The 15,486-nt window shown below is 37.3% G+C and overlaps 1 protein-coding gene across 3 annotated transcripts in view; it reads left to right on the top strand.

Moving 5' to 3' along the window:
• shakB (Innexin family member shaking B) overlaps positions 1–15,486 on the top strand; it is a 168,615-nt gene that overhangs the window by 79,646 nt on the left and 73,483 nt on the right. For all 3 annotated transcript variants that reach the window (XM_081764292.1, XM_081764294.1, XM_081764293.1), the window contains exon 2: positions 9,504–9,723. In XM_081764292.1, coding sequence (XP_081620418.1) covers positions 9,504–9,723 — 220 coding nt within the window. The remainder of the gene's footprint in view (positions 1–9,503; positions 9,724–15,486) is intronic.

The raw sequence follows: 15,486 nt of genomic DNA on the forward strand, positions 1-15,486 counted from the left end.
GAGAGAGAGTTTGTGGATAGATTTAACCCTCTCTTAGTAAACAAATGATACAAGGTACTTAAAAGAATTTTTTTTAGTGGATACCACAAATGACAACTAGAAACGTACACAGCATCCTAATACAAGGTGATGTCACGAAATTAAGTAGCACTGCGAATATCTTATAATTATCCAAGATAGATGGCTGTCAAACATTATTGGAAAGACCTTAATCCAGCAATGAATCAAAAATTGTTGATAATGTATGTGATTTAAATATAAATAATCCTCACGACTACACTCATGTGATTCCAGTTCTCATTCTTGATATCCGAGCATTTGAGATTAAGAAATAAACGCTTATACCTTCTGAGAGATCATATGTTTAACACTGTAGCTGTAAGAATTTCTAAAAACAAACATAGTTAAACTGAAGTTTACTGTTCGTTTGTATAACTGGGTAAAATTTACTGTTATGTCAAGGTATAACAAACAGTTCTGAGAACTGGAAATATTTTAACAACCGGTTCAAACGAACCGGCGCGAATCGGCCGGATAGCACCACTGGTCGTTTCTCGCCATCTTTGACCGATGTCAAAAACTCGTTTCTCCCTTTCTTTAACCAATATAAAAAACTCGTTTCTCCCCATCTTTAACTAATATAAAAAACTCGTTTCTCGCTATCTTTAACCAATATTTAAAAAAAACTCGTTTCTTGTTATTTTTGACTGCTGTCAAAACTGGTATCTCGCTATCTTTCACTAGTGTCAAAAGTCATTTTGATTGAGTAATTGACTTATCAACGCCTAGATTTAACACTTTAAGCTAGAAATTTGAATTTTGGAAAGTACATAGGATTTGTGATGTAAGGTCCTACTAAAGAAATGAAATTAAGAAAATTCGAAAGGGGCGAAATGGGAGTTGCAATCTATATTTCGAATTTTTTAAGAATAGAAACATGACATTTGGTATTGGGAGTTTTATTTAAAATAATTAAGCACGTTCTTTATTTTTCGACTCTTGGCCCCCAAAAGGAAATTCTTGGATCTAGAGAAAAGAAATTTAGTTTCATTTAAAACAATTAAACACGTATTTAAAGTTTTTTTCTAAAAAAAAAATACTTGGTCTAGAAGGGAAGAAAGAGCGGTAGGTGGGGCTTCACTAATATTCCCAATTTTGACTTTCGTACGCGATTTGAGTTCAGAGTTCTGCCTGAAAAATACAGAAAGAGGAACGAGCTTCTCCTTGGCTAAGCGGCTAGCGTACGCGCCTTTGGCGCTGGAGACTCAGGTTCGATTCCCGGCGGGAGCTCATGTGGTTCGGATTCCACGTTAATCCGTAGGTCTACGTCCCACATAGTCTCGCTGCTGAACGGGACGTTAAACTCAAAATCAACAACAATCAACAACAGAAAGAGGAACGCAATACTGTATATTGTCCGTTTGCTGGTTCAAACATAATCCCACACTCCATATAATTCTTTTGCTGGAAATCGATGCTAAACTGTAAGTGAGAAAGTAAATACTATATTGGTATTTTCATTAACTTTTTTCCCTCATACGAAAACGTTAAGATGTATTTTTTTAAAAGAGAAAAATAATCTGGAATCAGATACGCAAGTCCTCATTGCGTGTAAACTTGAGTTAAGTGACTGTGAAAGTAACGCTAAAAGTTTTTGCTGCTCGGTGTATATGTAACACAAGATGCAACAAAGGAGCACAGCGTTACACTTGTACACATTCTTCAGATTCACATGTGTACATGTGTGTAAGCGAGGAAGGAGGTTTTTTAGTTGCCTTTTGGTGTGAGTAGAAAAGATAATGGGGGAAGCCTGCAGTGTGACGTGCTTCTGCTAAAATTAGCAGAGGTTTCGAGAGATGCAGGAAGAAAAGGGAAGAGCTCGTATGCGAAACACGCTCCCAATCCCCAACCAAAACTCTTTTGGACTTTGTAGTACAAAACTAAAGCAGACGACCGAACGGCACATATCGCCATTTCTGGCTCACGAGGAATTCCCACTGTGGATCCAGAGGGGGGTCACGGGGCAGGGCAGAGGAACGAACAGTGGTCCTGTTGCTGTTCCTGGCGATGAACTGGAAACTGTTTGGAAGAATCAACTAACTTCACCTGCCTCTGTCTTTTAGGTACCCTTTTTGCATTGTGTTTCAAGCCGCCGTTCCACTGCATTATAAGCTAACGCGAAATGTCTGTTTAAAAACTATATTGTGTAGTTAATTAAATTAACCTCTTTAAGTTGCCCAAGACACGCGGTCAAAGTTACTTAATAAACACATAGAGTTTTCTTTCGTTCCAGAAAACAGAACTAATCTACAACCTTGTACTCCCGAAAGGGGAGTAATTAACCGGCTAAAAAAATTTAGTTCATCACTCACTTAATTCCCTTGGCCAATTTCATATCAATTACTTGGTCTGTAAAATCTGAAATTAGTGATTTTTTGGACATTTTTTATTATTAGCTATTTCTTTTAAATCTTATTTCTCATACGGAAGTAATAGATAGAATTTTACTGTATCTATGTGCTGATTCCAGAATTTGGTCAAGAGAACTACAGTTGTTCCAGAATCATTTGTCAAATTTATACTATTAACAAATGCATAAGGTCCGTTTTATCCTGTGTAAGTTTGGAATTCAAAGTTCAAGGGGGTTCCGACTATATTAAACAGCTCGGTTGTTCATTACAATTCTTCATTTTAATGCAATTTTGTTCAGAAAGTATATCAGTGAACACTGTGACTTCAACGAAACTTTCCACTGAAATTGTGATTTTAGTGGAACTTACCATTCAAAATACATTTTCGTTGAAACATTACACTGAGCGTATCACTTCAGTGCAGGTGCGGATTCAGGACGGACTTCTGGGGATGGGGACGGTGGGTTGTAATACCGCTACTTATAGCTACTTTTTTAAAGGTCCAAAATCTGGGATGGGCTTTATAAGAAAGTTTCTTCTTCTATGTGTGTGTGTGTGGGGGGGGGGGGGGGGAGGGAGATGGAAATTGCAAGAAGATGGAAACAATCTAGAATTTCAAACTTTAACATCATAATAACAGAGTATACTATTTACAGTACTCAATGAATACATGTCTCAGATAATTTTTACATTCCTTTACTTGTGGCGATGGTTTACTTTGAAGTGACTACATTCAACGAACGTAAAAAGTTCGTTACTCAATTCTCTATGTCTGTGTGTCTGTCTGCCTTTCCGTCTGTCTGTTATTTGCGATTTTCTCAATCTTGGACCCTGCACTCGACGGAGCATCAAAAACTATCTGAAGAAGTGATTAAATTTTTCACATCAATCTTACCGTTCCTGAGATATTGGCCAAAAATGGCCGATTTCCAGAGATTTAAGGAGCCATATCTCGGGAACCGTAAGTCATAGAGAGATGATATTGGTGTTGATCAATACCTAAGAGGGTGGTAAATATTTTGGTACCAAACAGTAACCGGTGGCTACTGATGAACTGTCTATTGGTCAACTGGCCACAGTTCCCCAGATATTTGGCCAAAAAGTTCGAATTTCGGGATATTTGAGGAGTCATATCTCGGGAACTGTAAGTCATGATTTTTTGCGAGAAACAGAACAAGGTGAGGATAGAAAGATTTACATCTAGGAACAATGACAGTTATCCTTCCCGCTCCATCTCTCCATTCTTTTTAAGTTCGTTCTATCAATGCTCTTGGAACATTCTCAACTGGTTTTATTTTTTAACCATTAAATTTATAACAAACATTACAAATTTCATTAAATGTTCTATGGACAATAATAATAAGTTTAACAAGGCCATCATCACCATGAACAATTGAATAATTCAATATTAATTGTGTACAATATATTGCTGAAGTTGACTGGGACTAAAAGTCTGCAACTTGTATAATAATACGTAATAAAGTAAAGTTCAATTTATTTTGAGAACTACGCATGAATATCCTCAAGAATCCAATTTATTTCAGCTCCATAACGTGTATGAACTTTTAACTTTATAAAAGGTAAAATGTTTTGGTCAGCTTTCTCGAAAAATGAGCATCGGGTATTACATTCAATTATATCGGTTCATTCAACTTAAGAGATTTATCAATTGCTACGTCTCATCTTTGTTTTTGTTTTTGTTTTTTATACATTAAACGCTTTGTATCTCATGTAGAACAATATGTCATCAGTTTTAAAGACACTTTTATTCAATTTTTGATTTGGTATTGTTGTATAATTTAATTTAATTTATTTATTTAATTAAATTAAATTAAATTTATTTTTTGTTAAGGATAAAAAACAGGAACTTGGGTGATTTTCGCTCACTTGCATAAAAAAAACAACTGGGAATAATACACTCTCCGGGGTATTTCCAGTTATTATACACATGCAATATATATTTAGAATATCAATCAGCTCGTCTTGACGAAGGAAAGCGATCTGTACAGGAATTAGTCACTTCCGATCTACAGTACCTAATACAATTCCCGGTGGTCACGTGTTCCCAGCCGTTACACACATGCAACATGTATATCAATCAACTTGTCTTGACGAAAGAAAGGAATCGGTACCAGAATTGGAGACTTTCGATTTACGGTACTTAATACGGTTTCCAGGGGTGACGTGTATCCAGGGATTACCTAAGCATATCAAGCAACTGGTCTTGACGAAAGAAAGGTGATTGGGATCAAATTTGGTTACTTTCGGTACAGTGTATTTAACACATTTTCAGGGGTTCAATGACGGCACACATGCAACATATAGGTATCAATAAACTCGTCTTGAGGAAGGAAAGCGATCTGTAACGGAATTGATCACTTCCGATCAATCACTTCCGATGCAGGCGCCTAATACAGTTTCCAGGGGTAGGGTATTTCAAGCGATTGCACACATGCAATATGTACCGGAAGTGACAAATCCCAGTCCCTATCGCTTTGTTTCATCATGACAAGTTGATCGATATATGTGTTGCATGTGTGGAATTGCTGGAAATTCATCACCCCGGAAACTGTATTAGGTACCGTGTACCGGAAGTACCGATCGCTTTTTCGTCAAAACGAGTTGATTGATATATATGCTGCATGTGTGCAATCGCTGAAAATACTAGATACCCTGGAAACTGCATTATTTCCAAACTTTTTAATTTAAAAATGAGAACTGAATAACATGATCTTTTATGGAGAGTCCCGACACCAAATAAAAAAAGTGAAAACAATAACTAACTATTTGTGTATAATGAAGCTGGGAAGCGTTTCTTAATTAACGTATACGAGCCTTATCAGGACTATTTGGCGGGAGAGGCGCTATTAACATATCAGGACATGGGCTCGTGTACAGTTTTCTTTTTTTCTTTAAAAAGAAATCTGATTAACACACACATACACACACACACCAGAGATAGACAAAGAGATGCGAGAGAATCAAACTTCAGAGGTGAATGCTTGGCACAGTGGCCGGCAGTATCCCTGGCGTCGATCCAGCCCTCACAGGATCACTGACACTAGCTGATCCAAGCGGCGCGGCGCTACCACCAAGGCTCGAGAAAAGAACGTAAAGCAGTGTGAGCCGGGTACCCAAACACTCCTATCCAAACTTCTTCAAGAAAGAAGAAGAAGAAGAAGAAGAGAAGAGACAACAAATGACGTCATTTGCCACGTGGCATATCAAGAGAGAACGAGAGAGTAGAAGCTACAGGAATTTTTCTCTAAAGTTCTTCCGATGCGTCCAAACATCACACATGCTCGCAAGCATATGTAATCAATTTTCCGAAGGAGAGAACCTTATATCAAAAGGCTCCTTTCATATATATATAACAGGCCAGCGCCAACACATATTTTCTCCCCTGCACCTGCACAAGTTTATCTCGCTTCCTTCTCCCTATACTCCACTGTTATTGCTATTATTAATACATTCTTTGAGGTAAATGCATACATTCCCCTTCTACTGATCTACACACACGAATATATACTCACACACTCATACAAAACATACCACCGGAGGTAGCTTCATTCTTAAGTTTATTCCATTCCATCCATGGGAGCCAAGAATTCTTAATATTATGATATGATGAATGACACCAATTAGAGATAATAGCTGTATCTGACGCCAAATGTGTGCTAGTTTCCTTATATTTTGTTCTAAGTCTTCAGTTCTATTGAGGGTTTAATATTAGATATTATGCAATATCTCAAAATGCTAAATATTTTGATTAGTACTCAAAATATTTAGCAAATGATAAATCGACATACTACGTAATATATTATTCCATTAGAGACTATATTTGACACTGCCCAGGCTTATTCTTTTTTTAAAAAAAAGAAATGAATTACAATAGTCAAACTTCTTTATCTTCTTCAGATTTTTGCTAATGAGTCAAGTCCTTTTTGTTTTCTTAATAGGAAATGTATTAACAAAATAGAGCACGCTTGTGTCACTCACTCCTTCTAATTCAGAGAGGCTGCGCTGGGTCAGTGATAGAGTGAATATTTCTGGTGCGTGAGGTTCTGGTTCGATTCCAGCTCGCTGCAAATGGGTTTTCTGGTGGGCAAATACGGTGTGTCTGTAGGTTTTCTCGGGGTTCTCCCGTTTTCTTCCTCTTTTTCATTCCACAAAAACTGAAAGATTTCATTTCACTTTTATTTCTCGTCTAATTCAAACTGCCTTCGTACGTAAATAGTGTAAAAAGTTTACAATAAAGCATTAAACAGGATTGTGCCAGAAATCTTAGGCCTAAACTATACAGACGCTGTAAACGTGATGTTGGCAACGCGGAAAAGTGAGCGTTATTTTGTCCAACGGTAAATACATAACGTTGCTAACGCGATACTAGTGTCATAACCAGGTTATACGGTGCGTTTTATGCGTATCAGCGTTGATTTTTTTTAAACAATATTAATTTTCCATTTCAGTTGTAGATATAGACACTGTGCAAAATGGGATGTATGGGGGCTCATGTCCTAATAACCGAGTGGTTAGAAAATGATACTGACCGGGAAATTAAAAAATGCTGCTTGTTGATTAAATAAACTTTTCGGGGTCAAAAGTAAACTACGCTGCAATATATCTGCTTCGACAGAACAGCGCAACCTCTGTTAGTAGTGAAGACAAAATGTGTCTCGTCGACAGTGCTTCTATAGTCAAGCTTTCCCCTCTAAAGCCACCGCTGTTGTTTGCTAAAACTTTCGGTTAGCCGTTCTCGCTTCGCGTTAAAAGCAATCGCATGGTGGATCCAATGGTATAGTAATCGTTTCAATCGGCTAACGTTAACGCTGTGTTGTTGACACAACATTCATAGCGTTCATATAGCCAAGGACTTAAATACTGTATACACAAACTCTAACATGAAGAAATTGTATTGAACTCAGTACACGCAATTCCTGAAGTACATAATTATTAAAAAACGATCAACAGTCAGAAGTCTTAAAGAATTGCTCGGAGTTTAAGAATTTCTGCATTTTACTACTTACGAATATCATCGGTATTCTAGAACTATTCCCACGTTTAGTTGATTGGTTGTTCTCATCCAAACACTCACGAGAAGTGGACCTATAGCTTAGCGTCAAATCCGAACTACATGATTTCCACTTGGGGTTAAATAAGGGTCTCCAGCTCAGAAGGCGTGTGTATTAACCATATACGGTAGTTCCAAAAGATCTTCCATTCCATTGTTTAGTTCTCTATCAGTGTTGAACGTTTAGTGCGTGTGTATTTGGTGTACGTCCGTCTCGGGTGCGTCACTTATGATCATTGGATAATATACGAGGGTAGGTAAAAAATAACCGTAATGTAGCCATAACTTTTCATATATTGTTCATGCTGACCTCTGTTCTCGTTTATTTTGTTATACTGTTGTGGTCATGCTACGAAATTTTGATCTTAATTCCTTCATTTGCCTTCCTTTTGTTGGGGATAGATCATGTGACTTTATGAAACCCAAGTCTGTTGTGGATTATTTCGCACGCAAAACCAGACTATGTGACACTTCATCAATAGTCATTCGTCTGTCTAACAGAACCATGTCACGTGCACGCTCAAAGTTGTTATCATTTGTGGCCGTAGATAGTCGTTCGGCTCTTTCCTCGTGCATAACACTTGTGCAAACATTTTTCAATCCATTCGTAGACACTGTTTGCGTATTGTGCCGAAAGTCTTTGATGTGCAGGTGTGCGGTCCCTGATACACTTTCCGAACACAAAAACCGGATCACTGCACGTTATTCCTCTTTAGTGCAAACTTCTAATGGAGCGGCCATGATCTATCTGCAACAAAAGGAAGACAAATGAAAGAATTAGGATCAAACTTTTATAACATGACCAAAACAGCATAACAATAAAATAAACGAAAACAGGTCAACATGAACAATATAAGCGAAGTTATAGCTACATTGCGAATAATTTTTGACTTACTCTCGTAATTAACAAGTAAGGAATTTGGAACAAAAGAAAGGTAGATATAACAGTGACAGAAACTGGTGTACTGACCACATATCATTGAGTTAAAGGTCATTATTAAATTCTTTCGGTACCTAAATATATTGTTTATTCATGAGAGTAATTCGGATATTGTTTATCCATGAGTCAACGCTCGGATTTCGTTGTGTAAATATACAGTAACTGGCATTTACCATTCCATAAAAATCAAAAACTTGTTTTCTTTTAGTCTCTTTTTATTTATTTTTTTCCAAAAAAAAAAAAAAAACAACATACTCCTGTATAAGCAGAACGTTATGACATAAACTGTTTCATTTCTGCCGACTGCTACAGTTCAATAGCAATCGACCTGTTTTTTATTGTTCAAGTTATCGAACTAATCGTTCAGCAGATCGATTAAGATTTATCTATAACTATTTTATCAGGTCTTGTTTCCATGTTGTCAAACTAAAGATGACAACACAGTCAGCAAGGCTAGATAATAATACATAGAAACCACCATCAAGTAACAGCTTCACACAATAGCTGTGTCTTCATCACACTTTCACTCCTCTCCTAGGAGTGGATGAAGACACAGTTATCATGTGAAGCTGGTACTTGATGGTATTTAGCAATAATTTTAATAAATATATAAATTTAGGAAGTATCTAAGTATATTGTTTCAACATGTTCATTTCTTTGCTGAAAGCTGATATTATTGATGTTTAAGTGGTTACGTTATCACATATTATGTAGCGTAGTTTTAGTAACATAGTACAACAGCGAAAATGAAATAATGTAAAAGACGTGGAGAAAAAGTGAAACCTTACGGTACACATAATAATTGAAACTTGAATGACACGATGAAGAGTATTTTATCACAATAGAGCAAAGAATTCAAAATAGCTTATTATAACATTAAAAGCAGTTATTGGATGTAGGTTTTTTATTAAAGAAAATAGATAGCTGAAAAATCAGACGTTGTAATATGTCTTCACTGTATCGGGTAAAACAAAAGAAGTGTATTAAAATGGTATAATGTTACATTAAATGCCTTATAATCTTGTATTAGTTCAAGTAGCTTACGATTCTGATTATTGTAAGGATATTGTCTTATTTCCAGGCTATTTTGTTCTATTCCCCTCGGTGGCTATGGAAGCACTGGGAAGCGGGGAAGATTCATGCACTCATGATGGACTTGGATGTTGGAATTTGCTCTGAGATCGAGAAGAAACAGAAGAAGAAGCTGTTACTAGATTACTTGGTGGAAAACCTGAAAAACCACAATTGGTGGGCTTACCGATATTTCTTCTGTGAACTTCTTGCTCTTTGCAATGTCATTGGTAAGTATGAGAAAGATACTAACACCTTAAAATAATCATGTAAGTTCGTTTTTCATTGCATGGAACGTTCCTACATATCATTTATTTTTTATATATATGTTATTTTTTCACGTTGACTTATGAAGCTTCCTTCTTCGTTTTCGTCTTTTACCTCTTAAGTGGGATCAATGTTTCTGATAAGTCTTCTCCATAAAGCTATGTCCAGAAATTCTTCCACTGTTAGATCTTTTTTTCTTTAACCCTTTGAATCCCAGTCCTGTAGATAGAGTGCAGAACCTCATGACCATACTAAGTGGAGACCATTAGGCAACAAACAGTGCAAACAAATCACCAATCACATTGGTTGCTAACACCATAATTATTTTAAAATTATTGCAATTAATATTTGGGTCTCCTGTAGCCTAGTGGTTATAGCGTTGGTCTCATTGGAACATCATCTGACGAACTATAACCCTCCAGTTCCTCAGAACAGAAACACACGTCTCATAAATTGCAGGAGTTCGTACTCTCAGCAACAGATGGCATAACGATCGTGCTTTACACATCGCTTGCAAAGGACACGTGCTCTAACAATGTCACAACATCACGTGGACTTAGGTCCTCCCGATCAGAATCATTCGTACATTTTCGTGACTATTACCATGCAGGGATGTTTCATCTTCAGCCGTTGGAGTCAGTTACGTACAGGCCGTAGGCAGTGGTAGAGAAGAATGCAGGCTCGACTACATACGGGCCGTACGTAATAGTAGTCAAGCGTTTTAGTTATTCCTCAAGGCTGTCACAAGCCCATACGTGGTGTGTTCATTAAGAAACCGATACGGTCAGATGGTAAACATACGGTTTTACCAGTAGTAGCGTGGTTGAGTGATATTGTGCGCAGGAAGAGACCTGAATTGTGAGAGAACCAAACTTGAATGGTGATCTGTGTGAACGTACCTACTAACGCTCCGCTCCTCATCCGCAGTTATCTAGCAAAACATCAGATTTCCGCTGTGCCCCCTCTACCCTATTCTTCAGACTTAACCCAGCATACGTATTCCTATGTCCCAAACTTAAAATCACTTAGAAACGTCGTTTCCAAACCATAGAGGAGATCCAAGACAAAGCAACAAGAGACCTGCGCACATCCCAGAAAGTACGTTCAAGAAAACTTTCGAAAAACTAAAGAAAGGTTGGGAGCGGTGTAGTGTCAGTAGAGAGGGCTATTTTGAGAGGAACAGTGATTAAAATGTTGTACGATGAGCAATAAAGATGTTTTAGCAAAAGTTCGGTTTCATTCTGAACACACCTCGTGTAAGTATCAAGTGTATGAGAGTTTCTGTTTCAAACTCATGCCTTCACTTATATAAACTACAGTGACATTTTTTAAACTTGAAATACCACTCTTTAAAATGGATTTCCTTTCCCCAAATATCATCTAGTGCACTGGATATTTTCTTTTACTACCATATGTCATACGTCACATGTTACAGTCATAAGAATATCGACGTCTCTTGAGAAAATACCACACACTGCTTATTGTAATGGTAATTCAATTCAACTTCCAAAACAATATGCATATGCCATTTATTAAGGCCCGTTACACAGTCAAGCGGAGCTCCGCGCTCCGTCTTCCGCCCTCCGCACTACGCGTGTGTGCTTACACAGTCATCCGTAGCTACGCGCCACGCGTCACGTGATTATATACAGGATTCTTCTCAATCAGTGTTGCGAGTCAACATGAGAAGTTCGAAACGACAATAGTGGCATCTTAATATTTCTGTAAGAAGAGAAAACGAAGATCACAGAAAAATAAATGTCTCAAGATTCATCCCTTAGTTTCTCAAAGAAGTCTGAAGGGAGCTTTTGTGTCTGTGTATATAGATTTGCGAGAAGACGAGAAGTACTTCAATAATTTCCGTACGTCAATCCAGTCGTTCGATGACCTAATTGAAAAAATTCCATCGAAATTATAAAAATGTAGTTTCAATAGGATCCATATACATAGGCTCTTAAAATACAGCACTTTCCTTTAAAAAATGTCATGATACTGTTTTTTAACAAATGAAAATAACGAATATTTGTACATTTGGTTAGAACTTCACATCCAATCACTTTTCATCCAATCAACTATTTAATAATAGAGATAAATTATTTGCCTCAATTTATCTTTCTTCATTGTCCATACCTTCATTTTTACAAAAAAAATCTTTTACATATCTTGTTCCATGCCTGTTCATGAATGTCACGCTTTTTGTATTCCTCACAAGAGGGATCCCATTAACATGGTGTTAATTTAACCTCCGTGATAATTGAAACTGAAACTGAAATTTGAAATTTGTTGAAAGAAAGTCGAAAAATTACAATAGTCACGTACTGTTAACAGTGGTACATTAGAGGCACCACATGTACAGTTCCAATTAAGCAAAGACATTAATTGGAAGTTCCAATTAAACGAAGACATTATAGCTAAATTAAAAATAACACTTAAAAAATATGAAAATAGTATTATAGAACAATATAAAATATTATTTAGCAACTCACTACCAAAAATAAGAAAATAAATCTGGATTAATTTTCATTTTGCTTTTGCTACCATGCACGTTTCTTTTTAAATTTTAAAGAGAAGTGGCTGCTCCGCGTGCGGAGTTCCGCTTGACTATGTAAGCACCCATTTGCTCAATGGCTTAATCTGCCTCGCGGAGCGCGGATAGGGCCAGGCGGAGGCCTCCGCGTGACTTTGTATGCACCCATAAGAATCAATAGAACAGTCTTGCCATGCGGGACTCCGCGCGCGGAGCTCTGCGTGACTGTGTAACGGGCCTAATTTGTACATACTTCCTATGGACTCACTATCGTCAAATTTAAAATGTCACATTATAGTCAAAGTTGATAATCTCCCCTGTTGGATTCGCCTCTTCTCTTCCAAGTCAGTACTGTTCCTTCTATGCTCTAACGATTGGTTGACTTGGTGAAGGTCTTTCTGATTCGTTGATTTAGAGTTGATTCTTCCTGATTGGTTGACTTGAACGTCTGTTTCAGCAACAAGGTTGTGTGCGACGTGGAGTTACAATTTAACATAGAATTCTAATCATACGAAGTCCTACCGCGAATCAGATCTGTGGCTTTTCGTTTCGCCCAACAAGCTACATTATGATAGATACAATTATGATAGATATATAATAAGATTTATATCCACCACTTTAGGGGAAGTGAGGTTCCTTGTTTTACCTAAACCTTGTTTCGTCTAAAATGTACAAACACTAGATAATTTTGGAATTAGAGCTAGAGGGAAATTACGAAAGTAAATTTACTACTCTATGAAAAACTAACACACACACACACACACACACACACATATATATATATATATATGTGTGTGTGTGTGTGTGTGTGTTATTGATAACCCTGCCAGGAGATAAAGGGCTATCTAACTTCCAAATAGGTGACAAACATGTGTATTTGGATCTGGTAGTGTACGTGGTACCTCAACATGATGAAAAGAGTAGTCCTGAAGGGATGGAATTATCGGGGAAGAGCAGAGTTCACAACTCTTTTCCCCAAATGATCAACTACGCGCACCATGGGTCCGGGAGGAGATATCTTGTATCTCAATGTGTATGTACAGTAGTATTTCAACACATAAATGAGAGCCAGTGACATATTGGTTGGATGATACTACTGTGTTGGAGAAGGCCTCAATTCTAAATGGGAAAAAGCCAATCGAAAACTGAGGAAAGTTGCCGACCCCAGTCGAAAAAACTCTGATCAGATTAAGAACAGTTATCAAAGCCAAGTGGTTTCAAGATACGAAGCATTGAATTCAAGATGATATAGAGAATATCTGGACGTTTTCACGGTACCTCTAAGCGATGGGCTGTGGCCATTTAATGGTAGAGATAGGAGGACGCGGAAATATCAAGCCTCTCGAGTTCGCCTGAAGCTCCCGGATTTAAGTTGGACTCGTTTGAATTGTGTTTATACCGTAGAATTCGGTAGATTGTACTCGTACTTCCGGGACATGAACTCTCCGTATAACGCTCAGGCGTCATATCTGTAGACTATGACTTGCTAGAAAGGCTGACTCGACCAATAGGTCAACTAATAGGCACTTAGGATCTAATCTAGACGCGCAGTGGGCGTATCTCACTCCCCTAATGTGAATTAGGCGTTACACGTCAAATGGCAACAAGGTCGAGGGACAAACCGTAAAGATGCACTGGAAGCACGGGGACTTAGAAGTTCAGGTTGAGGAAATATGAGCCGGTACTAAATTATAAAGTAGGCCCACAGGCAATACTTCGTCCATCAGGCGAAACAAGCGTGTCAATATTTCACTATCCATCTAACATTATCAATATTTTTATTACATGTATATTGATCTCACTAATCTCGTTCACTCAGAAACTCACTCTCTTTCTACTTCTTAACAATCGTGAGCGATGTAGAGAAGTTTTGTTCTTTTTTGGAGTAAGTACGGAAATGTTGATTTATAGGTATTCTAGTTTGGTTTGGCGATTTGTCTTGAGAAGTGTCAGAGTTTGATAGTTGATGATGACGAGTATGATGATGATGATGGTGTTGTCTACTAATTTTTTATAAATTGTCAATCGAATTGGTACCTCAAGTTCACTTAAGTGTGGACATGAAAACACACATTTTTTTATTTGTGTGACATTTTTAGTGATGATTTGGGAAGGTCAGGTATACTCTTTTGGTGAGGACGGAAGAAGTAATTGGTCGCACAAAATACTATTTTGTTCCACATTACATGGAAACTGATGAGTGTGTCCACATCGATATCAGACTAATTTCGCCAGACAGTTTCGAGTGTAATGGCCGTACTTACAGCAAATCAGCAGCGCGATTGCCTTCTACGATAAATGTTCTGTAGGATGATTCCCACTTGAATCAGTGTATTGACTCGATACAGATTCAGAGTCTACAGGCATATGAGGCAAACGGAGTCCTTGTTGAATTGGATTCTAGTAACATTAGTGAAAGATATATTTTGTAGTGGTTATTCCTGAATAATATTTTCCAACTTTGACAGCAAAATATATCGCAGTGATCACACTACTAAATGTAGAATTTGACTGTCAGTCAATATCGCGCTTACTGGTCTTATTAAACTACACGCTCACCTGCCGCTGCATTTATGTTGATATTTCTTGAGCGCAAGTTACTAATTTGTGCACTTAGACTCATCTGGCAGAAGCAGAAAATAAAACAAAATTAAAAGTAAAGCAATATTGAAGTTAAGACGCAGAAGAAAATCGGTGAACAGTATAGGAGTCCAAATTAAGAACAATCACTGACATCTGTGTTATATTCTTTGCTTGACAAATGTACAAAACAAATTAATCCCGGAAACGCTTTGTACACAGAAAAGAAAATAGAATATTTTTCTTACAATTTACTTTAAAGTTCTAGCAATGAGATCGTTTGGTCCTTCGTCTAAACAACAAAGTTTAGGTTAGATGTGTGCTATTTATTGCCACGTAACACATATCCAAACCCATGAGAAAATGTAAAATTAACCTGAAATGTTGATAAATTGACAGGGATTAACGTGTAAGCCGTTTGCTGTTGGTCTGTATAAATTTGCCGTTGACTGGCCTATCAATCAGAGACGAACTGGTATTTATCACTATCTGTTACACATTTTAGAGGTTATCCTAAGCATTATTTTCAGTTGGCTGGGCGCGAAGTTTCTTTTAGGAGCAGACAAGCTTCTTCCATTTCCTCTTTTTTTAAAAAAGTTTTTTTTTTTCATTTTTGTTG

Source organism: Thermobia domestica, chromosome 7, assembly GCF_964235325.1.
Source record: "Thermobia domestica chromosome 7, izTheDome1.hap1.1, whole genome shotgun sequence".
NCBI classification, from domain to species: Eukaryota; Metazoa; Arthropoda; class Insecta; order Zygentoma; family Lepismatidae; genus Thermobia; species Thermobia domestica.